Source organism: Sprattus sprattus (genome assembly GCF_963457725.1).
Source record: "Sprattus sprattus genome assembly, chromosome: 16".
NCBI classification, from domain to species: Eukaryota; Metazoa; Chordata; class Actinopteri; order Clupeiformes; family Clupeidae; genus Sprattus; species Sprattus sprattus.
In genome coordinates, this window is record NC_137914.1 from 2,633,749 (window position 1) to 2,658,086 (window position 24,338).

General features: G+C 43.1%; 1 protein-coding gene across 2 annotated transcripts; it reads right to left on the minus strand.

Moving 5' to 3' along the window:
- Window positions 1–820: 820 nt before the first annotated feature.
- Window positions 821–23,684, minus strand: gpcpd1 (glycerophosphocholine phosphodiesterase 1). Of its 2 annotated transcripts, XM_080854139.1 has the most exons (21): window positions 23,178–23,676; window positions 22,905–22,988; window positions 22,543–22,633; window positions 22,330–22,414; window positions 21,078–21,153; window positions 19,161–19,202; window positions 18,875–18,998; window positions 18,138–18,384; window positions 17,782–17,944; window positions 15,488–15,617; window positions 14,571–14,625; window positions 14,300–14,392; window positions 13,918–13,995; window positions 12,105–12,144; window positions 10,648–10,703; window positions 9,347–9,412; window positions 8,855–8,991; window positions 8,465–8,600; window positions 6,871–7,031; window positions 4,799–4,851; window positions 2,559–2,741 (listed from the first exon to the last, which is right to left on the minus strand). In XM_080854139.1, the coding sequence occupies exons 2-21, from the start codon at window positions 22,951–22,953 to the stop codon at window positions 2,698–2,700; spliced, it is 1,926 nt and encodes a 641-aa protein (XP_080710265.1). In that variant the 5' UTR covers window positions 22,954–22,988; window positions 23,178–23,676; the 3' UTR covers window positions 2,559–2,697. The 2 variants fall into 2 exon arrangements, with proteins under 2 accessions (XP_080710264.1, XP_080710265.1); XM_080854138.1 differs by lacking the exon at window positions 4,799–4,851 and having other exon boundaries at window positions 821–2,741; window positions 23,178–23,684.
- Window positions 23,685–24,338: the final 654 nt, after the last annotated feature.

A 24,338-nucleotide genomic window follows, 5' to 3' on the forward strand; every position in this document is an offset into this window, starting at 1 on the left:
CGTGTGCGAGCCCATTTTAAAGGCACCCATACTCCGAGAATTGCCGACGTGAATCCTGCTTTATTTATTGGTGGCACCAATAAATAAAGATTGTTGTTGTTTACGATTATCTATCAGTTATCACCACACAACAATGTCTCATCTTTGCTTCTTGAATGTCGATATGTAATGGTATGGAGTTATTGAAACATACTACATGTAAAAAAAGACTAGAAATTGAATGTTTATTTTTGCCTCAAAAGTTGCACTGGGTGCCTTTAAGATATACTTTGAGGGAGATGTTTTCACTATCAGTTTCACTCATGCTGTAAAGCATTCAAGTTATCCCATGATTTTGATTTGTCTATTTATCAATGCGGGCTCGTATTCAGTTATCTTTAGACTGACAATGATACCTCTCTGTCAACTCGACAGGGGCGCACTGTATTGATAGCCCAGTGCATTAACGATTCTTTCCACCGACGGTTCTCATATCAACCCGTATTTATTAAGTGCACTTAACTATAAAGATGCCAGCAGTGTTGGGTATGCTGCGAGTTGTTACGGAGATTTCTGTTAATTATTACTAGGATCCTACCGACGGGCTCCGAAGGAAAACACCTGTTCAGCTGTGCTTTCACGTGACCTGACATGAACCAAGGCCGCGCCCCAAATGTGACCTCAGCTCACTCCGACACAACACTGGGCGTATTGCGCAATCCAAACAAAATATCCCTGACAGAACAGAACACCCAGTACTAAACAGAGAAAGAAAACAATCTTGAAAAGATTACCAGACGTTTCGAACTTTTTTAGGAAGTAAACAGATAAACACACAGTGTCCATTGAATCATTTTTATTTGATCTTTTAGTCGCAGAGACTGCGAGATGTAGTGACTGTGGGATGCCATTGTTCAGTCAATGTCTCAATTCATAACTCCGCTGTATGGTCAGGCTCAGAAGTTCAAACATTTGAGAGGCTATTCTGTTTGATCACTTCGCAAACACACACCATCATCATCATCATCTGCAAGCATATACATAAGACACATACAGTACATTGCCAAGGCAAAGCACAGCAGCAATCATTTACCATGAACAACATAGCAATGAACACACACCAACATACCCAAACCTGCTCCAACATGTGTCCAGTGTCCAGTATTATTATGTTCTTCTTAAGTACATCATGAATTTTACATCTTTCATGGAATAGTGGGTAGGATGCAAGGATTTAAGGCTGCAGAGCAAGCGGTTCAAGGGAGACTTGGGGTTTCTATTGTGCAAAGACTATTTCAAAACCGGACATTTTCTCCATTGCACAATCACATGGCTATCCAGAATCCAGTATATTTAGATTACATATGTAGATCCAGTTTCCATTCACTCCATTTTGGAGGTTCTAGTTCACATTCAGCTTTGCCAATGCAGTACTGGTAGGCACACCAAGACTGGTGGACCCAAATTGAGCCCAGAATAAAACTGCAGTGTGTGTTTCTCATTCCTGTTGAGCAGCCTTTAGCATGCAACATTCATGGCTGTTGTGCAAGGCTAAAGCAGGGGTGGTGGTGCCAAAACATGGTGAAATTAACACAAGTGTAGCTGGAATGGAATCAAACGAAAAGGGTTTTACACGAATACAAAAAAAAAAGGTCTATCTAAATGTTCTAGGCACCCATCTTACAGCAAATTTGGCTAAATATGGCAGAAAACTAAAACCAGAACTGATTTGGGCCTATTCTTAATTTCACTATTTTTTTTTTTTTTTTTAAATAAATAAAATTAAAAGTAAGTAGTACAATATGAATACCTGAATTAATAATAATACTCATAATAATAATAATAGAAGTAATAGTAAAACAATAGAGTCAGACAAAACCCTGTTTTGGCAAAGCCATTTCATGTCGTAATAAACAGCAGAAAAGGAGTGTCTGTACTGAGGTCAAACAGCATTTGGTAGGTAAGAGTGGACTGAACTGAACCGGGCCATAGTGGGCCATAGTTGGCCATAGTGGGCCATAGTGGGCCATGGAGGGATGGCGACCTACTAAAGCTAATGAGGACCAGAGTGAGCTTTTAATAAAGGGGGATGAGGTGGACTAATTGGCTGACTGTTCATAAGCATCATGTAGGGGGGGGGGGTTAGTCTTTGTGGACGGGCAGTGAGATTGTGCCTGTGTGTGACTTTGGACAGTCCGTGAGGTTGTGTGTGTGTGTGTGTGTGTGTATGTGTGTGTGTGTGAGTGTGTGTGTGTTTGTGCGTGTAGGTGAGTGGCTGTGGACGGTCTTTGAGAAACTTTGTGTGTGTGTGTGTGTATGTGTGTATGTGTGTGTGTGTGTGTGTGTGTGTGTGTGTTAGAGAGTGTCTTTGTTGCTTTGTGTGTGTGTGTGTGTGTGAGTGAGATAGAGTGTCTTTGTGCATGTTCTGTTTAATGGTGTGTGTGTGTGTGAGTTTCAATGGACGGTCCATGCGAGTGTGTGTGTGTGTGTGTGTGTGTGTGTGTAACTCTGAAGTGGTTCTGTGAGGTTCCTGTAGCGATGGCACCGGTCCGGCGGTGAAGTCTGGCGCTCCCTAGGAGGAGCTGATTCCGGAGTCGGACCCTCCGCTGATGGTGCGGGCAGGGCAGGGCACGGTGGCGCACGGCAGGCTGTAGCTGGAACAGGCGCAGTTCTGCATGGTCTCCGTGGAGATGACCTCCTGTAGGGACACCTGCTCCTCTACCTGGAAGATATTGGGCTGCTCCGTCTGCTCCTCGCAGATTCTGCAAGAGAAAGGAGGGAGGACAAAGAAGAAGAAGAAGAACAAGAGCAGCGCTTTAGTCCGGCTTTCCTCTTGGCAGGAGAAATGGGGGGAGGGGGTGTTCAAGGCAGCAAGCGTTAGTTGGGAGTGGGAGGTTTAGTTTAACTTAGTTTATTAAAGATCCCCATTAGTCTACACCGTAGTGGACACTATTCTTCCTGGGGTACAGACAAAAGACATTACAATACAGGTAAAAAAAAGTGCAGTACAGCATGATCAGACTTAGTAAACATCATTTACATTAAATGTAAATAATGAAAAAAACAAAAAAAAAAGATAATTAAAAACAAAACATTTTTGTCAGTCCAAAAATACCTTAAATAATATGCTAATCTACTCTAATTTCCTTTCTGATTATTGCTGCCTTAAGTTTCCTTTTGAATTCACCTTTATTCCTGGTTAGATTCAAAAGGTAAAATGTAATTTTTTCTAAGCTTTTATACATTTCTATTGGTTGAACACTCTCTGGTGTTGAGGAGTCATGGCTCCTCATGATTCAACCCAAAACAAGACCGTAATGAACTACTACATTAACACTCATTATTGTCTGCATGCCTAGTGTTGGTGCGCAAGACAGGACGTTTTACTCAGGGTCACTGCAACCACAGCACGCACACACACACACACACACACACACACACACACACACACACACACACACACACACACACACACACACACAAGAGCAAACTGGAGCACCACTTGCACCTTGACAAACTTGCACGATTCCACACTTAAGGGCCCTCCACACCAGTGGATACCACAAAGTACAGAGCAGTGTGGAGTGGTGGCATCCATTCCATGTAGCTCCCGCGCAGCATCCAGTTCTCATGGCGAAGTCTACTTTCAAACCAGATGGACTGGGTACAGTGCTGTGCAAAAGCATATGTTTGGAGCGGGGTCAAAAGCACAGCCTCCTGCCGACCACTGTGAGTTCAGCGGGCAATCTCTGCGCGGCACAGTCTCTAGTCTCCAAACTCAAGTGTTATTGATTTTTCAAACCACACATGAAGACACAACAAGATCCTAAGAGAGTGGTGAGTCAAGCATTGTACAATCTCAACACAAACGCAGTACAGACCTCCCTCTGTGAGGCAATTAAACCGGCTAGATTGGTCCAATTCAAAAGTCAGTCAAAGTGTCATCAAACTTCACACGAGCACACAAGCGCTAGCACAGCACAGCAGAGCACAGTACACACACCCTGGCTTTTGCACATCAGTGTAGAGGATGTCAGATGACGGGAGGAGAGCATTCAAAACACCGCTTAAGAAAACGTGAAGTTGCAAACATGCAGGGTCAAGCAGTAGCTGATTGAAATGAATACACTGGCCTAATGTGGGCCAGATGTGGGCCTAATGTGAGCCAGATGTGGGCCTAATGTGAGCCAGATGTGGGAGGATGCCAGGCCAGAACTAGCTACTTTGGTTAGTGATAGCTTTGCATGTCTGGGGCAAAGTGTGTGTGTGTGTGTGTGTGTACACAACAGGAAGCTCATACTTCTGCCTCTGGTGAGAAAGTTGTGAGCTCAGCAGCGGCCGACAGCTCAAGCAGAGCAGCCAATGTCAAAAAGCCATCTCTAAAACTCAAGCAAAGCAGCCAATGATGGTTAGCTCCTTTGCCAAGGTGCTAAAAGCATATTTGCAAAAAGAGGAGGGAAGGTAAAGAGTTGTTAAAGCAGCAAAGCCAGGCTTGGGGGCAAGGGAGGGGCGGGGTTGGGGAGTTTACGGTCCAGATCAGAACGCTATGTGACTGGAAAGGCAGTTGAACAATCTTGTTCCTCTCCAAGACCTTGTGTCAAAATCAGGACATTTAAGCTTTAAACAGCCAACAAGGGTAAAGGGTGAATATTTAAATGACAGTTCAGTAAAACCGGTGATACAGGTTCCCCGTGTTTTCAAGCAAGTAAGTCTTTTTTAGGCAAGTCAACCCTGGGTGCAAAACAACAATCCAAAAGCAGGTCGTCAAATCAAAACCAAAACAACACAAAACAGGAAACGGAAACCAGCGGGACTTTACTGGTGTCTGTCGGGCTCGAGGCACGCACAGTTGGCATCAAGCCATCACATATTCTGCAAGAAGAAAGGGAAAGTTGACAATGAGAAAAGAAGAAAGCAAGAGTTAACAATGACAAAAAGAACTAAGGGAAGACACGTCAGTTTCAGAGGTCACTGAACTGGGGGGGTCGTGTACGTCATGTCATGTCACATCGCACCATGTCACACCAGGACACACTGTTGCCCCACCACTGTGTGTGTGTGTGTGTGTGTGTGTCGATATGAGAACTGGCTCGCTTAAAAAAAAAAAAAAAAAAAAAACTGTGCCCTTGCATAGACACCATGTCCACTCCAAACTGCCAAGATTGTTCACAAGTACACAGTGTACAACACAACGTCTCCAAAGGTCCTGTAGGTTCCCAGAAATGAGCTGCTTCTGCAAATCACACGTTGTTGTACGCCACATGACGTGCGAGCGCACACACACACACACACACACACACACACACACACACACACACACACACACACACACACACACACACACACACACACACACACACACTTTAAAATAAACACTGACTCATTGATAAGAGACAATGGCAGTAAATGAACTTGACGACCAAGCTCTTAGCAATCAGAGAATGAACTGGCTGTATTGTACCGCACAATTCTCTGTGGGCCAATAGCTTCCTGCTGAACCAAGGGCCTTTCATTCAAACAACTGTGCATAGATGTACATACGCTGTGTTTGCGTCTATTCACATGTGTGCCTCAGTGTGCCAAGAGTTTAGCTCTACTGCCTACCTGCCTGGAGTCAATGGCTTATGACCTATGACTTAAACGACATTGCAATGTTACATAACGAACAGGGTTAGCGGAAGAGGGGTGACATCACTGTATAAACCCAGACATGAGACAGGGCGCGCACACACACATACGCACGCACGCACGCACGCACTAGGGCTTTGACTCCGAACTTCGAAATTCGAATATCGAATATCAAAAAATAAATAAATATTCGAACGAATATTAGGCAGCCCTTAATATTCAAACTTGTTATGGGCATTATTTTTTTGTAAATGTCTTTGCTTGAATTGTGTGCCTCACTGTGCTAAGAGTTCAGCCCTACTGCCTACCTGCCTGGAGTCAATGGCTTATCAGAATCAGAATGAGAATCAGAAAGGTTTTTACTGCCAAGTAGGTTTTTAGCTACCAGGAATTTTTTGTGGGTCGTTGGTGCAAACAATAGACATACACAATAAACTATACAAATATTAGTTATTATACACATATTAAGTTATTCATTATAGGAAAAACTAAATATAAAATATATTTAAAAATGTACAGAATATATTAAATGGAAATGTATTCCCAATTATGCCCTATGACTTAAACGTCATTGCAATGTTACATAACGAACAGGGTTAGCGGAAGAGGGGTGACATCACTGTATTAACCCAGATATGAGACAGGGCGCGCACACACACACACACACCCATACGCACGCACACACACTCCCGCCTGTGTTACATAAGGTAAGAGCTGATTAATTGAGGTGATAGTGGTGTTCTGGGTAAAGGTGAAAAGGTCGTCCTGTCTGGGATCGCTCTGTTCTGATAACATGCTGACACAAAGGGCGGAGGTCACAAATTTACACTGCATCTTTTCATTAGCAGGCACTTTATCTAAGAGCACAGGTAAGTCAGGGTAGATACTTCCATCAGCGTGACACTCAAACTGATACCTTGCTCTAGCAGTCGCCCGACATGGAACACTATTAACCTGAGAAACACACTTCAACCCAACACACACCTAAGGGCAAGAGGTAGAGTCTGAGTTCACCAGGGCCTCAGCGACTAATTTGTTCAAACTGATGTGTCTCTCCTGACTGTGCTTTGTTGGGCTTTTAGTGCACTTTCATGTTAACCTTGTGAAGTGTGTGTGTGTGTGTGTGTTTTTCCCTTCTACTTTTTAACATGATGAACTGAGGACTGCACAAAAATCTGTGTGTATTGGGTGAATTGAATTGAGTGTATGTGTGGGAGGGCATCAGGTGTGCGTGTGCGTGTGTGTGTGTGTGTGTAAGTTTACCGGTCATAGATGAGTCCGTCGATGCCTTGCTCTCTCAGTGTGTTTCGGTTGTCGTGGTTGTTGTTGTCATCACCCCAGCAGAACATCACCAGCCCCTTGGACTGAGCCTGAGATATCAACTCCATACTCTTCATGATCTCCTCAGAGTGGGCACTGATACCCTGGAGAAGGGAGTGTGTGTGTGTGTGTGTGTGTGTGTGTGTGTGTGTGAGGAGGGGAGAGAGAGAAAAGAGAGACAACAAGGGAGAAAGAAAGACAGTTTTTAAAAACCTGCCTGGAGCATACAGCACACAGACACCACACTTGTCTCTCACGTGTGCGCAAACACACACACACACACACTACACACACAGACACTCACGTTGGCTCATACACACTCACCACACAGACACCACATCTCACACTGGTCTCTCACGTGTGTGCACACACACACACACACACACACACACACACACACACACACACACACACACACACACCATGTCAGCTCATACACACTCAGCATACAGACACTACATCTTACACAGGTCTCTCACATGCACACACACACCATGTCAGCACACAGACACCATATCTCACACTGGTCCCTTGGGCACACACACACACTACACACACACACACAGCACACACAGGCTCATATCGGCTCATAGACACTCAGCACAGACACCACATCTCACACTGGTCTCTCACGTGCACACACACCATGTCAGCTCATACACACTCAGCATACAGACACTATATCTTACACTGGTCCCTCGGGCACACACACACACACACACACACACACACACACACACACACACACACCACATCTCACACTGGTCTCTCACGTGCACACACACCATGTCGGCTTGAACACACTCAGCCTAACATTTCACGCTGGATAAAGCGGACCCAGCTGGAAAGAAACGGATATCTTAAGACTGCACTTGTCCTGATCCAGATGCTGATCCAGATGCTGATGGTAGCATGGGCCTCCAGATGACAAATGGTCAGCAGGCTATTCTGCTAGGGGTCTGCCTGCTTCCATGATTATTTATAACATCTTTATTGCCTCATACAACTCCAGCGCTCAGTCACAATACTGCTGGACTACTTATTTAAACCTACAATATGCGCTAGTGGTAAGTATTTCTCCTGCAGGCAGTTTCACATACCAGCAGGAATGACCTTGAAGGGTTGAGCTGTGTCTGGCAGTGCCAACTCGTGTCTCTCTAACACACACACACACACACACACACACACACAGACACACACACGCACACAAACGCACACGCACGCTTCCCCATTTCATTCTCAGTTGCACTCATGCTCTCTCTCTATTATGTGCTCTCTCACTTTCAATTCAATCAAGGCTTGACTGTGTGTGTGCGAGATAGTGTGTGTGTGTGTGTGTGTGTGTGCGTGTGTGCGTGTGTGTGTGTCACTTGTGTATGCAGGAAATGATGGGGTGTGTGTGTGTGTGTGTGTGTGTGTGAAGAGTTTCTCTGTGTTCTTTCTCTATATATATTATTGTGTGTGTGTGTGTGTGTGTGTGTCGCTTGTGTATGCAGGAAATTATGGTGTGTGTGTGTGTGTGTTGTTGTACACTCACCAGTAGATTCTCACTCTGCGCGAAGCTCATGGCGATCTGAGTGGTTTGGCAGCGGATGTCCATAAGTTCGGGGTACACGTTCGACACCCCCTGAGTCAGGAACAGGATCGGGTACTTGTTCTGCTTTTGACGTACCCTGGGGGGGAGGGGGGGGCAAACAGAGGTCACTTCTGTCATACACACACTGGAGTTAGCAGACCCTGGGGTGTACGTGATAAAAATGGGGACCCATGTACCCCTACAGGACAATGGAGCCAGGTGTCATTACAAGCGTGTGACATGACTGTTAAATTCTGAACGACTCTCGTCATGAATAGGTACACACACACACACACACACACACACACACACACTCACACACACACACACGTTAAACTATGGCGCTCTTACATGCTGCATATGTCAGGATGGAAGGAGGAGAAGAGGATCCTTCTCTTGCCGGCGCTCTTGAACACACAGGTGAGGATGATGTCCAGGAAGATGTTCATGTCGAAGTAAGATGACAGGTTCCCCTCCCACGAACCGTCCTGACAACACACAGAGTAAACACACACAGTCAGACACACAAGTTATTCACACACACACAGATACATAACACACACACACACACACACACACACACACACACACACACATATACACACACTGAAAAACAAACACACATACACACACACACTGAAAAACAAACACACACACACTGAAAAACAAACACACACACACACACACACAGAAACCCACACACAGAAACCCACACACACACACACACACACTTGAGGAGCGGAGACTGAACCGAGAGAATGATTGATTCTGTAGTGGGTGGGGCCTGGCCAGACAAGAGCCAATCAGGGCCGGATCAGGATCAGGATCAGACAGAACACCCACCTTCATATGGCAGATCCACTTCAGCTCAATGTTGAAGCCCACGTGTTCCGGAACTGCTTGGAAGATCTAAGCCAAGAACACAACAGAACAGAACGGAGTAAACTACACAGGTCCGCACTTCTATTTTTTCTATGTCGTTTTCTATTTTTTTGAAAAAAATAAGCAGTATTTATTGTTACACCAGGTTTAATTGCTCTTAGCTTGATTGTTCTCTCCCTTGTACGTCGCTTTGGACAAAAGCGTCTGCTAAATGACTAAATGTAAATGTAACACAGGTGAGGTTCCCCCACGTTACCCAACAAAGGCTGTTGTCACCCCCACACTTCCATACAGGGTGTGTGAGGTACATACCCACTCATGGCTAAATCTCAATAATAAATACATTGTATTGTTTTGGTGCTATATGCCCATGACAAATGATTTTATTATATATTATATTAATTTTATTTATCCTAAACTGTTGTGTTATACTGTATATTTTCAGTTTAAGTACACTGAGAGCAACTAAACCTATTATGGAATGATGCTAACATAATCTTAAGAAAGTGTAAGACATTTTTTGTTTTCAAAGGGATGGTAGCTAAAGCCATTTTTGAGGGCTACAAGTGTCCATAATGTATGCAGGATTTTGTGCTGTTTATTTGGGATCTTGCTTCATTGCTCTTCTTGTGACTAACTTTTTGGAGGCAATTATTTTGTTTGTTTATTATTTCCATTACATGTATTACTATTACTTGTATTACAGGCTTAAATACAAGCATTATGCTTAAGTTTGTGCCTTTTCAGTCACTTTGAATGTATTATTATTTGTGTTGAACTTGTTTGTTGTTACTGTGTGTGACTGAATAAAAACATATATCTTATCATAACCCAGAACAAATTCCTTGTATATGAAAATGTACTTTGCCAATAAACATGATTCTGATTCTGATATAAATCAAATTTAATTGAACCGATTTAAATCAAGCCTGCAGCTTGGGTTTCGTGTCTAGTTCAGGTTCTCTGGTATGACTGTGCTTACCTGTAAGAGTGACGGGAACGTGTCTAGTTCAGGTTCTCTGGTATGACTGTGCTTACCTGTAAGAGTAACGGGAACGTGTCTAGTTCAGGTTCTCTGGTATGACTGTGCTTACCTGTAAGAGTGATGGGAACGTGTCTAGTTCAGGTTCTCTGGTATGACTGTGCTTACCTGTAAGAGTGATGGGAACGTGTCTAGTTCAGGTTCCCTGGTATGACTGTGCTTACCTGTAAGAGTGACGGGAACGTGTCTAGTTCAGGTTCTCTGGTATGACTGTGCTTACCTGTAAGAGTGATGGGAACGGCTGATGGTCATCGATGTCCTCCTCTTCATCCATATCTGCATACACAACACATCAGGCAACATTACAACTCGTCATCACCTTCATCACGCTCACATGAGACAACATTACAATTCAACATCAACTTCATCACCATCACATCAGGCAACATTACAATCCAACATCATATTTTTCACTATCTGCACTAACAACACATAATACAACCTAACAACTCAACATCACCTTCATCACTATTACTATTCAACATAATCTTCATCACATCACACAACATTACAACTCAACAACTTCATCACTATTACATCAACCAACATTACAACTCAACATTATCTTCATCACTATCTGCATCAACAACACATCAGGCAACACTACAACTAATTATTATATTCATCACACTCACATCACCCAACATTACAACTCAACATCTGCATCCTATCACGTGAGACAACATTACAACTCAACATCTGCGTCCCCATCACATTAGACAACACTACAACTCAACATCTGCGTCCCCATCACGTGAGACAACATTACAACTCATCATCACCTTCATCACGCTCACATGAGACAACATTACAACAACATCAGCTTCCTTTTCACTTAAGACAACATTACAACTCAACATTATCTTGATCACTATCTGCATCAACAACACATCAGGCAACACTACAACTAATCATTATATTCATTACCATCACGTGAGACAACACTACAAATCATCATCAGCCTCCTTTTCACATGAGACAACATTACAACTCAACATCTGCATCCTATCACGTGAGACAACATTACAACTCCACATCATCAGCATCCCCATCAAGTGAGACAACATAACAACTCAACATCAGCATCCCCATCAAGTGAGACAACATTACAACTCAACATTATCTTGATCACTATCTGCATCAACAACACATGAGACAACATTACAACTCATCATTATATTCATTACCATCACATGAGACAACATTACAACTCAACATCAGCATCCCCCATCACATGAGACAACATTACAACTCAACATCATCTGCATCCCCATCACGTGAGACAACATTACAACTCAACATCAGCCTCACAGATTGATCTACAACTCATACCACCTGCTTATCTCAGTATCGACCTGTCAACCTAGAACATCAATCACAAGATTCTAAATCACGAGTTCCACGATTCTAATGCAAAATACTTTTTGTCAAGTACAGTCCTCTAGCTGTATATTTAGTGTAGTGCTGTGAATGGAAAACAAACATTGTGGATCGAACTGCACAATAAACACATAGATGTGTCAATACAGCCAATCAACACATTGCTTCAGGAGCACAATGGTGATGGGTGTAATTTGATTGGCTGTTCACCTAACATATCAACAACCTCTCGCCAGCATAGCTGACTGCCTTATAGAGAATGCTCAACTGTCATGCCGGGGTCAAATGAGTCCCTACCTTTGTTGTCATGGACACCAACGGCAGTTGATTGGGCCAGCTAGAAAAAAAACACAGAGAAAATGCTTATTTACACTACCAATATACATAAAAGTAGGTCACTTTTTACAAGTGTCGGCCACACTTTAGTTAGATGGTCCCCTCTAGACTATCTACAGATGCTCAGATTATAAATAGGGATGCACCGATCCGATATTTGTATCGGTATCGGTACCGATATTGAAGACATTTTTAGATCGGGTATCGGTGACAATAAAAAAAAAAATATGTTTATGTATATTGGTAGTGTATTATGAGTTCACGTTGCTATTAGTAGCGATTAGCATGCTAAGCGGAGATTTAGTTATGTCCTGATGTTGATTGGCTGTAATAAAGATGGGTTCATCCTGTTAAGTTTTCGACTGGATGAGCTATGAATGAGATATATGTTGCCTTGTGTAATGTCCACAATTATATGTATCGAGTAATATTAGTTGTGTAATTGTTATCGTGTAGCAATAACTGATGTTAAAGTAATTCAGTGCAGTGCTAATTAGTCCCCATTCTCATTTCAGACACACACGTATGTAGGATCACATGCATCGTCATGTAATGGAAATTGATGAATGCACATTAAAGGGAGATAAAGAATACTGCTTTGGTAATCGTGGGTCTTTTAACAGCCTAGAACCAGCAAATACATTAACAGGTCACCATGCTGAGCCTCTACAATGTAACGTTAAAGTTGACGCTAGCGGATATATGATTGCTAACTAATATGAACACTAGTGCTAGTTAGAACGTACATTATTTGTGATTATTTTTAGCCTATGTTATGAATTGATAGTGATGACTAGACATGATGTTAAGTAGCAAATGAGCAAAAAATGCACCAAGATCTCATATCATGCACTCCTAATTTCTCCCTCTCGCACGTGTGGTCACACACATACACACAGTTACCATATTTTCGCGCTGTTTTTTTATATCGGTATCGGATCGGTATCGGCCGATACTAAACCTCAGATATCGGTATCGGTATCGGAGGTGAAAAAAGCGGATCGGTGCATCCCTAATTATAAACACACTTTATGTGGATGGTCCCCTCTAGACTATCTACAGATGCTCAGATTATAAACACACTTTATGTGGATGGTCCCCTCTAGACTATCTACAGATGCTCAGATTATAAAACACACTTTATGTGGATGGTCCCCTCTAGACTATCTACAGATGCTCAGATTATAAACACACTTTATGTGGATGGTCCCCTCTAGACTATCTACAGATGCTCAGATTATAAACACACTTTATGTGGATGGTCCCCTCTAGACTATCTACAGATGCTCAGATTATAAACACACTTTATGTGGATGGTCCCCTCTAGACTATCTACAGATGCTCAGATTATAAAACACACTTTATGTGGATGGTCCCCTCTAGACTATCTACAGATTCTCAGATTATAAAAAAACAAACTCTGTTGAAACTCTATTAACTACAATTTATAGTTGAGGTTAGGGTTAGGGTTGAGTTTGGCTAAGGTGATGTTCAGTGAACAATTGTACAGACTGAACTTGAATTTCAACAAACCATCTGTCAAGTCTCTCTAGACTATCCAAATAAAGTATTATGTGAGTGTCTGCAACAGAGCTGCAATACATTAGATATCGTTACGTTTATACATTCAACACAATGTTATATTATCTATGTGTGTGTGCCCAGGAATCGACTCTGTTAGCACCCTGCTCGTGCAGTGGCACCCGGGGAACATGAGGATAGAAATAAATATGACTTAATACATGCAGACAGACAGACAGGAGGGAGCGGGTACCTTTAGGAGCTGCAGCTGGTCATATGTTAGGTCTTTCACAGGCACCTCAAACAGCATCAAGTTGTTCTTGTCATTTTTCTGAGGGTGAGAGAGATAGAAATCAAGGGGAAAAAGTCTTATTCTTTAGCTGAAAAAGTGAGCTACATGTGAAATGTTTGCCCATATTACCCAAAACATGGGTACAAGACTGATGATGTGTATCGCTGGCCGAGCCTGCCATGTCAGTACACCTTCTATGCCCGTGTGTGTGTGAGCCAATAGGTGCCCAATTACAGCGTGTGCCTGCAGTAGCTCTGGCGGCTTTCTGAGAGAACATGCACACACACACACACACACACACACACACACACACACACACACACACACACACACGCGCACACACCTTTTTGGTGGAGATGCAGCAAGTCAGGTCATGGTAAACGATGGGGACGAAATCCTTCGACAGGTGGACGTCAAACTCCACGTAGGCAGCCCCCTGGGAAAACGCAACATTTATTTCAATTATTACAAGAAAATACAATCATAACAGATGTAATAGATGTAATAACATACTAAAATAACCAACAGCATCCTTAATTCTAAAATGGCCGCAGTTGCATACCAAAGTCCAGAGATAGCTCTATCTGCCACTGCAAGGCATTCTTGGTACTCACGTGATTGGCTGCACTCAGGAATGAGGCGACGGTGTTCTCCCTAACTTTGTGGTGTCTGGAAGCACATTGGGCAAAGGCTTGCACTGGTTTTGCTTTGGATAAAGGTGTCTGCTAAACGTATGAATGCACATGGTCACGTTCATAGATGTGAGAGCTAATTCAGCAAAGATACAAAATTAAAAGTGTCTCTCAGTCATATACGCCCTCTCCTTCCTCATATACTCTGACAAAACACTCTCTCTCTCTCTACAAAAACAAAACCTGGCCAAGGGCTACAAAAGCCAGCTCTGAAGTACAAGTCCCTAAAAAAAGAGAGTGAGGAAACAGGTGTGTATATGACTGAGCTATACCATGCCTTCTGGTGACCCACATTCCTGATCCATTTCCCAGAAAGTTGCCATGTAGGCACACAGGAGGTATTAATAAACACATGTCAGCACATGGTGTTGATCAGCACACAACCATTCACCCACCCACACACACACACACACACACACACACACACACACACACACACACACACACCCATACAGGAATCACTTTAAAGAAATGATATTAAAGATATGATATACATACCGAAAGACACATGACAGACAGGTGTTTTATAGGGCATCGCAATTGTCATACTAATGTCCTGGTTCAGCCGGTGCTGAAGGCTGTTGGGTAGGTTAACAAGGCCAAATGGGGCACCTGATTTGACTGGGCACTGGTTATATTTTGATAGGAATAGCAGGCTTACATAGAGCGGTGGTAGGTAAGGGTGTACAAGACAAGAAGTCTGTGATTGCCTATGGTGGAGTGAAATGAAATCTGGACAGGCAGTAGATGGAGGTGCCCGCCGGAACAGATTATGTGTGTGTGTTTGTGTGTGTGTGTGTGTGTGTGTGTGTGTGTGAGCATCTGGCCACTGGACTCACTTGGCAGCGTGCGAGCTGCCAGCTCCTCGGTGGCCAACATCCAGGGTGCTCCTCTTCCTCCAGTACCGGGTGAAGGACGCTTGCATGTCACACTGGAGCTCCCGGATGGGCCGGATCACCAGGTAGTCCACTACACAAACAAACAAACAAACAAACAAACAGGAATACTGATAAACCACAGCTTTTAACATCATTTAGCAGACCAACAACCCAAAGCCAGATCACCAGGTAGTCCACTACATAAATAAACAAACAAACAAACAAACAAACAGGAAGACAAATAAACCAAGCTTTAAACATGGGCCGGATCACCAGGTAGTCCACTTCACAAACAAACAAACAAACAAACAAACAAACAGGAAGACAAAATAAACCGCAGCTTTTAACATAATTTAGCAGACCAACAACCCAAAGCCAGATCACCAGGTAGTCCACTACACACACACAAACAAACAACCAGGAAGACAAATAAGCCGCAGCTTTTAACATAATTTAGCAGACCAACAACCGAAAGCCACTTGCAGTTCAGCGATGATGTCCACATCTTACCCCATGATCTTGGTGTTATTGTCATCAGCAGGGCTTCTCCCTAAGAATCTAAACCCATGATCTTGGTGTTATTGTCATCAGCAGGGCTTCTCCCTAAGAATCTAAACCCATGATCTGTGTTATTGTCATCAGTAGGCCTTCCCCCTAAGAGTCTAACCCATGATCTTGGTGTTATTTTTAACAGCAGGGCTTCCCCCTAAGAATCTAACCCCATGATCTTGGTGTCATTCTCATCTGTAGGCCTTCCCCCTAAGAATCTAACCCCATGATCTTGGTGTTATTGTCATCAGCAGGGCTTCTCCCTAAGAATCTAACCCCATGATCTGTATTATTGTCATCAGTAGGCCTTCCCCCTAAGAGTCTAACCCATGATCTTGGTGTTATTTTTAACAGCAGGGCTTCCCCCTAAGAATCTAACCCCATGATCTTGGTGTCATTATCATCAGTAGGCCTTCTCCCTAAGAATCTAACCCCATGATCTTGGTGTCATTATCATCAGTAGGCTTTCTCCCTAAGAATCTAACGGTTAGATTCTAACCCCATGATCTTGGTGTTATTTTTAACAGTAGGCCTTCCCCCTAAGAGTCTAACCCCATGATCTTGGTGTCATTCTCATCAGCAGGGCTTCCCCCTAAGAGTCTAACCCCATGATCTTGGTGTTATTGTCATCAGTAGGCTTTCTCCCTAAGAATCTAACGGTTAGATTCTAACCCCATGATCTTGGTGTTATTTTTAACAGCAGGGCTTCCCCCTAAGAGTCTAACCCCATGATCTTGGTGTTATTGTCATCAGTAAGAATCTAACCCCATGATCTTGGTGTTATTGTCATCAGTAAGAATCTAACCCCATGATCTTGGTGTTATTCTCATCAGTAGGCCTTCTCCCTAAGTATCTAACTCCTGATCTTGGTTTTGTTGGCACATTGCTCAACCAGTTGACCTGTAGGAGCCCAGGCCATATACACGGAGCAGGATTACTGAGGGTAACTCTTACTGAGGGTAACTCTTACTGAGGGTAACTCGTTAATCCTGCTTAGTGAAAACCATCACTGGACTCTTGCCTGTTTAGCTCTGGTTACACACAGATTATATGCTGGGACTACAAGTCACCCGACCAGCAGAGCAAAAGGTCAGCCATACCACTGTGGAAACCTCTGGGAAACCTTGTCATCCAGGAAATAGCTGACCGTCATTTAAAGTGTAGACACTGGCCTCATGCAAATAAGTGGTGTGGAGGATGAGACAGTAACACAACCATCTACCTTAGGCAACAACTCAGGCCCACATACTGATAAAAATGAATAGGCCGTCTGTATGTCAATAGAGTAAATGGGATAGCAAACACAGATCTCACCATGAAGAATGGTCAAACCACATTGCTAGTGAACAATAACTGATGGCCCCCGGTATTTAGCAGACTTGGCATCCTGCAGTGGCCGGGAATCAAACCCAGGTCACCCTGCAGGTCTATAGTGCTTAATGGAATGTATAAAATGGATTATTATTAATATTAAATTATCATTAACTGTTAATTTTATCACTTTATGCTTGTTAAATCTGTATTGTTTATTTTATCTATTTTCTCGATTCTACTATGCTGTTTTCTTCTGAGCTTCGGAGATCTTGCCGATGATCTATCCATCTTATTGATCGCACTATGCTGATTTCTTCTCTGCTTTCATGACTGGGGTCTGTGTGTGTGTGTGTGTGTTGGGGGGGGGGGGGGGGGGGGGGGGGGCTCCTTACCTCTAACCTTGCCCATGGTCTGGCCGGCGCTTCGGCTCATGATGGGCAGGGTGGCCAAGCCCGCCTCTTTGCCACTCTCCACGAAGGAGGAGGAGAGGAGGCAGGCTGTGCCCACGTGGCCCGGGTGGATGTCCCCCTGCACCACCTTCTCACTCAGGTCCTCCTGGTAACACACACACACACACACACACACACACACACACACAATTATTATTATTACCTCATTATTTGCTATACTGTTTTCATATTTACCATCAGGCTTTTAACAGGTGCTTTTATCCAAGTTAAAAGTGGCTAATTATACGTTTAGCATCTGGCTTTAACCGTGTGCTTTCATCCAAGTTAAACGTGGCTACCTCGAAGAACTGGAAGGTGAGCTCCAGGTTGTCGGGGTCCATGGTCTGGATGCTGTACTCGGTCCACTGCATGGGCTCCAGGGCGTACCCATCCTCGGGCTGGGAGTGGCGGGACTTGTACCCCCCCGCCGTGATCATGCTTATCTCCAGAGTTGGCGTCATATTCTTCCAAGGGCTCGGCGACGGAATCGGCAGCTCTTCCTCGTCGTCATCCTCTTCCTCCACACCCACTATTGCCAGTTTGAATCTGGTAAAACAAGGGAGACATATTTATTCATTCAAACAGCGCACCTGACAAAGCCTTGTGGAAGTACAACATACAAAACACTCCCAAACTTTTTTTGCAGAGTCACTACTGTAAATAACCACTCCCCTTCTTCGTGATTAAATTACATTTTATCTTTATATTGAATGTTATCTTTATATTAAATTACATTTTATCTTTATATTGATATTGTTAAGGTTCAGCACTGTCTAAAGGTGGCTTTCAGAAATCTTTTGAGACTCCACCCAGGACACAGCGTCTCAATTAGCTCTAAACAGCTCATACACATGACTGACTCAACACATCAAAAACGATGATGTTAAGCAGTTGATATTGGCATAAAAGGCTAAGCAGTTTATGGTTGCTAACCCAATCTCACTGGACTCCTACCGCTGTGTGAGGTGTCAGTGAGTGTGTGTGTGTGAGTGTGTGTGTGTGTGCTAATGTTTTTGCCGTGTTGATGAGTGTGTACCTGAAGCGCGACTTCTTGAACTTCTTCTTGGTAAAGGACACCGGTGGTTTTATGGAGTAGTGCAATCGGAGACGAATTTCAGTCTGGCAGGTGAGCCAGCCGTAGTCAACATTCTCCGCGCCGTCTGACAGACAGAGACAGACAGACAACTCTCACTACCAGATGAAAATACTCTAAAAGTATTATGATGCTAAATGCTAAAAACCACAAAGATGAAAACACTCTTGAATCTTAATCGTTGAACTTTTACGCAGCTAATAGTAGTAAATCAGCTTTAATAACTTACTATGGAATCCAAACTGTCCATCGTCGACCTCAAGGTTGACAGCTGTAAAGGCATGAGAATGCTAAGAATTAGCATGACGCTACGGCAGCTCACATAGCACAACCTCTCAAGCCCAGCTTTCAGAACAAAGGGTCACCTCACTCCCACTGTGCGCCTTGTTCTTTTAATAGTTTTAGAGAGAAATAGTTGTAATTTTAGTAATACCCAATTAAAAAATGTTTCAAGCTTTAGAGGTGCAGTCAGTGATTCTAAAGCCGCACACTTTTGTCAAATTCAGCAAATTGCTGTGCTGCACAGTCCTACACCTTTCCGATCAGTGTCTGCGCGAAAACAAACTCTGGTGTTCCTACATTGTCCTGGCTCTGCTAATGGAAAACAAACACAACGGACCAAGCCATAAACAATCCCAGCCAATCGACACAGAAGGAAGGAGTATAATTTCATTGGCTGTTCAGCTCAAATATCAACAACCTTTCATAAAATCCAAATCACAGACTGTATCTTTAACAACACATTTGGTGTCAAACAAGAAAAGGGTGCCTCTAAAATCAGAGCTGCCAACACTGTGTTTTATAAAGAAGTAGTAAGCCGAGCGGAGCGAGGTGAATTTTTTTTTAGGCGGGTGTCTTTTTAGGAAAAGTACCCGACTATGGAAAGAATTCTCATCTCAGCTGTCTCAGCTGTCTTAAACTAAGCCTGATATAATAGCACTGCCTTTAGGGTTTGTACAGGGCCTGCCATAATAGTACTGCATTATGGTAAAGTGCTACTACCACTAAATGTCTAGCTCAATAACTGGATAGCTACCCAACCCTTCCACCCATCAGACAAAAATGCTGACGACAAAAACATAGCAGGGTTTTTTTTTTTTTTGCTTTCTAAGGCTGAGTGTTTTTTTCTGAGCAAAATAGAGAGGTATGAGAGGAACACAGGGAGCGAGAAAGGGAGAAGTAAGGCTTAGTGCCCACATAGCGTTTTCCTTCTGCGGGCCAGTGTGTGTGTGTGTGTGAGTGACTTGTTCCCAATGAGGGGAGAGAGTGCACACGCGGACACCTAGAAGATGGACACACGCCCTAAAAGCATGGCTGACATCCCCTCTGTTCGGACGGGCATCGCCCGGCTTTCAAGGTCGCTGCAGTGTTCACGCTTATCAGGTATCTAGGCATCAATTACTCCTGAGCATGTGATGTTAACCTGATACGTCTGGGACACATCGTGTGTTTAATATGGGTCTACTACGAACAAGCTTTCAACACATAAGACTCAAAACAACACCTGACAGTGGTCCAAGAACCTCCCCCAGAAAGACCTAATACAAATATTCTCTATAATATCTGAAGTGCAGTTATTGCTTCACACAGGGATACTGCCAGTTGGCAGACATACCAAGGAAAAAAAAGAAAAAAAAAGTACATATACCCATGCCCGAAATCAGACTAAAAACACCAGGCTTGAACTGGCAGTAAAACAAGGTCCTTTAAATAGGAGGGGAAAAAAAGGGTCCCCAGCATATATTTAAGCGCAAAAGGTTGTGCTTTACCTCCACTGCTATACATAGCCTAACTTTTAGTTTCGTCTCAATGATATTAAAGGTTACAATCCACTCAAAGTTCAGGTACTCACACAACTGCATGTTTTGCCACATATTTGAACTTTAAATGTTGCAGTATGGTGTTACATCAAAGCATACTATTGTTTGTTGTTGTTGTCCGTTTACTTTAAACTTGTACGCAAACCCAATACGCACACGCAGCTAACATGCATCAAATGCATGGATATAACCACACCCTTTGTTATAGTTAATTATTAACTATACCAATTAAATATGCTATTAACGCAACACAGTTATTATAACTACAATGCAGGTAGGTTGGCGTGCCCAGAGGGGAGCCTGATGTTAAAGCTGGTTTCGTATACCTGAGGGGTTCAATGCTCGAGGATGCAGATGGGTCTCCCATCTAGTGACTATGACTTGACATGGGCCACCTGCACTCTGTAATGCCAATGTGGGGTAACATAGGGTTAAAGGTCATCATCAGTGAAGCACAAAAACTGGAGTGCCAATCTTGACGCGGCACTCCACACTCACAATCGCCCCATCGAGATGGCTGATCACTCTGGACCGGGTCTGGGCCAGACCCGGTCCAGAATAAGCAGCGATCTGAACAAAAGCAGGAAAATGGGAGCTGGTATATTCACCACAAAGTGATGCAGCCCGCCAGCAAAAGGTGAGATCTGAAAAGTTGACAGTAAAGGCATGGATATCATCAGGCTAGCACAAGATAACTACACTATTATATTATCTAAGAGCGGCTTAAGACATGTGATTTGGGTGTGTCCATGAACACAAAAGTACAAATAAACCACACTTCCTCTTGTGTTTTTTATAAACGCTAGAAATACTTTAAAGGTGGGGCTGTCGCGTACAGACTTGCAACGGCTTGTGAACGCCCACAAACAGCAGCGAGCTGCATTTCTACAGAGCCATTACCCATTTTCCTTTAGTTCAAATGCAGCATCCTCTCACGAGACAGAGAAGTTAAAGTTAATCAAGAAGTAAAGAAGTTAATCAAAGGATCATTTACTGGTATATAAGACCGCGTCTAACTCTGCGATTTCCTGCGTTAGGCTAACCCATAGACACACGCACACAGTGAATATGGCTGTAGCGCCAGACCAGCTGTTGCAGACCCAAGGGGAGAAGCCAGCTGACCCACTTCCAAGAGCCAGGAAACTCCAGGAACTCAGCAGCAAGTCTGTCCTCTCCAAACGTAAACAAAAACACTGGAGGGAGGATGAATTCTTCGCACTTTCTAACTAAAGATAAAACTCTGCTTTGCCCATGCAGACACAATACTAGGAAAGGAACAGGACAACATCAAACAGGACATGGATTTTCCTAGAAGTCAAGGTTCGGAGAAAGGGCAGGTTGCTGGTTTCTCTCATCATATTTCACCTCAACAAATGGAAAATGCATACATAACAGTGGTGGTTTTGAGAAGTGAGCATTTGATGTTTATTTTAAGCACAAAGCATAGACAACATGACGAAAAATCTACTTTCCAAAGATAAACTTGTTTTACCTAGTCAAAGTAGAAGCCACAACAGCGCAGTCATGCATTTAGGAAACCATTTATGTTTTACAAGCGAATAAATAAATGATTCTCACCTTATTTTCGATAAAGGATCCTTTAAAGTAACGGTATCTGGTTACAGCTCCTCGTGGGACAGTGATGGTCTTTTTCCAGAGAGTGCTGGTGTAAGCAAAATTAGAATGGCGCCTCATGAAATACACCACGGTTGATACGCTCTAATCGGCGCATGACAAGTCAAAACAACGATAATTATTATAGTACAATGATAAATCATGTATAATATTTACCCATCCTCCTGCGTAAGCTGTAAAGTCACAGCGCTCTGGTAACACCAGTTCCCCAAAGACTCGCAGCTGCCCACAACTGCTATAACTTCGCCTACAAAATACAGCACGGTTGATTACTAAACAACAGGCAGCGTTTAATCGAACAACATCGTGTCACCTCAATCTATTCTGCAAATACAATTGATGTTGTGTAACATATTTAGGTGCCACAGCACAGCAATTGTACACATATTTAAATTCCAAGATGAGATATTAAGTTTAACTCAGTTGTGTCAATACATAATGTAAACAATCCAAGAACAAAATCGGAAAGCTCACGCGCCGCTTGAATTCCACTGCACGGGATATTTACATCAACTTACCGGGAGATGTGGTTCCTCTTACAGTCAAAGTCACGTCTGTTGACTCCATGGCTGGCTCTTCAAGCGACAAGTTGTTGGCGTCACCTGTTCAAACATTTTGAGACTATTTTAAAGTTATGTAATCAATATATATCAGTCTTGGTGATAGCCATCAAGCATGCTAGTTAGCGGGCTACTAAATGACAAAAAAAATGCTGTCTTGTAGCTGAACAGATGTATATCCCTGGGTGATTATGCAACCAGGCTAGCACAAAAAAAGAACATAACACTTACCTAACCACTTAAAATCCAAGAGACGGGAAAACGTGACCTTTCCTTGGCAAAATTAAGCAATACTAGCTGACCACTGACCTCATTAGGTCCATGGATAGACTCGGCTAACAATTCTGAAGTGACTATAGCTAGCTAACCACCAACAGCACATTATTACTGAGACATTAAAATCACAACAACTTATTAAAAACAACGCGAGCTAGCTACGCGGTCATAGCCGATCTTGGCTTAAATGAGTTCAACCACGCTATTTGGTGAGAGAGCTAGCAAACGGTCCCGCTCACAAACATTGCCCACACTGCAATGGTTAGTTCGTTGCGAAGAGAGATCACAGAGGCAAAGTGGCAACCGCTGACGTAAGCTAAAATTTCATCTGGCTGAAATCCATAGTAAGGTAGGTCTGACCGTTTGCAGAAATCTGAGGCTGAACCAGAACAATCTCCTAGCGCTCCCCTATATCTTCGTCGCTGAAACGTTTGACTGCGTGTATGTAGCTTTATAGCTGGTTCAGACCGGCTTCAGCCAGACACATACACCCGTACACTACCAACGAAATTAGCTAGCTAGCTTGCTAACCTAGCTGGTAAACACGCCCTGCAGGCATTATATCAGCATCAGCGCCGCAGTTAGCCGCTAGCCTGCCAGCTAGCTAACTGTCTCTGAGCGAGCTATCAACCCAAACATAACAACATTTGAACATGGAACACAGACAGGAGAGAAGCATTGTTGTTATACAGTCAGTTTGAAAATTAAAAGACACTATCCACTGTTGGCTACTTGATGCACGACACGCTTCGGTGCTTGTTTTGATATCTGAGACCTGTTATGTCACTGCGGAAAGAGTTTTATTTTTTATTTTTTTTTTACTTTCTCCTATTATTGTAAGCGATCAGCCACAACTACAAAAACTTTGAACTTTGTGATGAACATTTTAATGAATCCAGTATTGTTGGTAGTGAAACATTAACGGGTTGGGAAGAACTTGAGATGTTATAGAAGTAAGTAAATGCCCGAAGGAAAATGAAGAAGACGAGAAATACTTTGTTGGTATATTTGGAAATATATAGATTCTGCGTAGACAGGGAACTGAGATATAATTTCACTTTCATTACAGCCATTGCGGACATGCAAAATAGTCAGACTAAAACATATCTGAAACCA

Coding starts and splice junctions, on each gene's coding strand:
- gpcpd1 (XM_080854138.1), bottom strand. CDS start 22,953: ATGGAGTCAACAGACGTGACTTTGACTGTAAGAGGAACCACATCTCCC. Junction 15,618..17,781: donor GACCATGGGCAAGGTTAGAG/GTAAGGAGCCCC, acceptor TTGTTTGTGTAG/TGGACTACCTGGTGATCCGG. Junction 10,704..12,104: donor TGGTGTCCATGACAACAAAG/GTAGGGACTCAT, acceptor TTGTGTATGCAG/ATATGGATGAAGAGGAGGAC.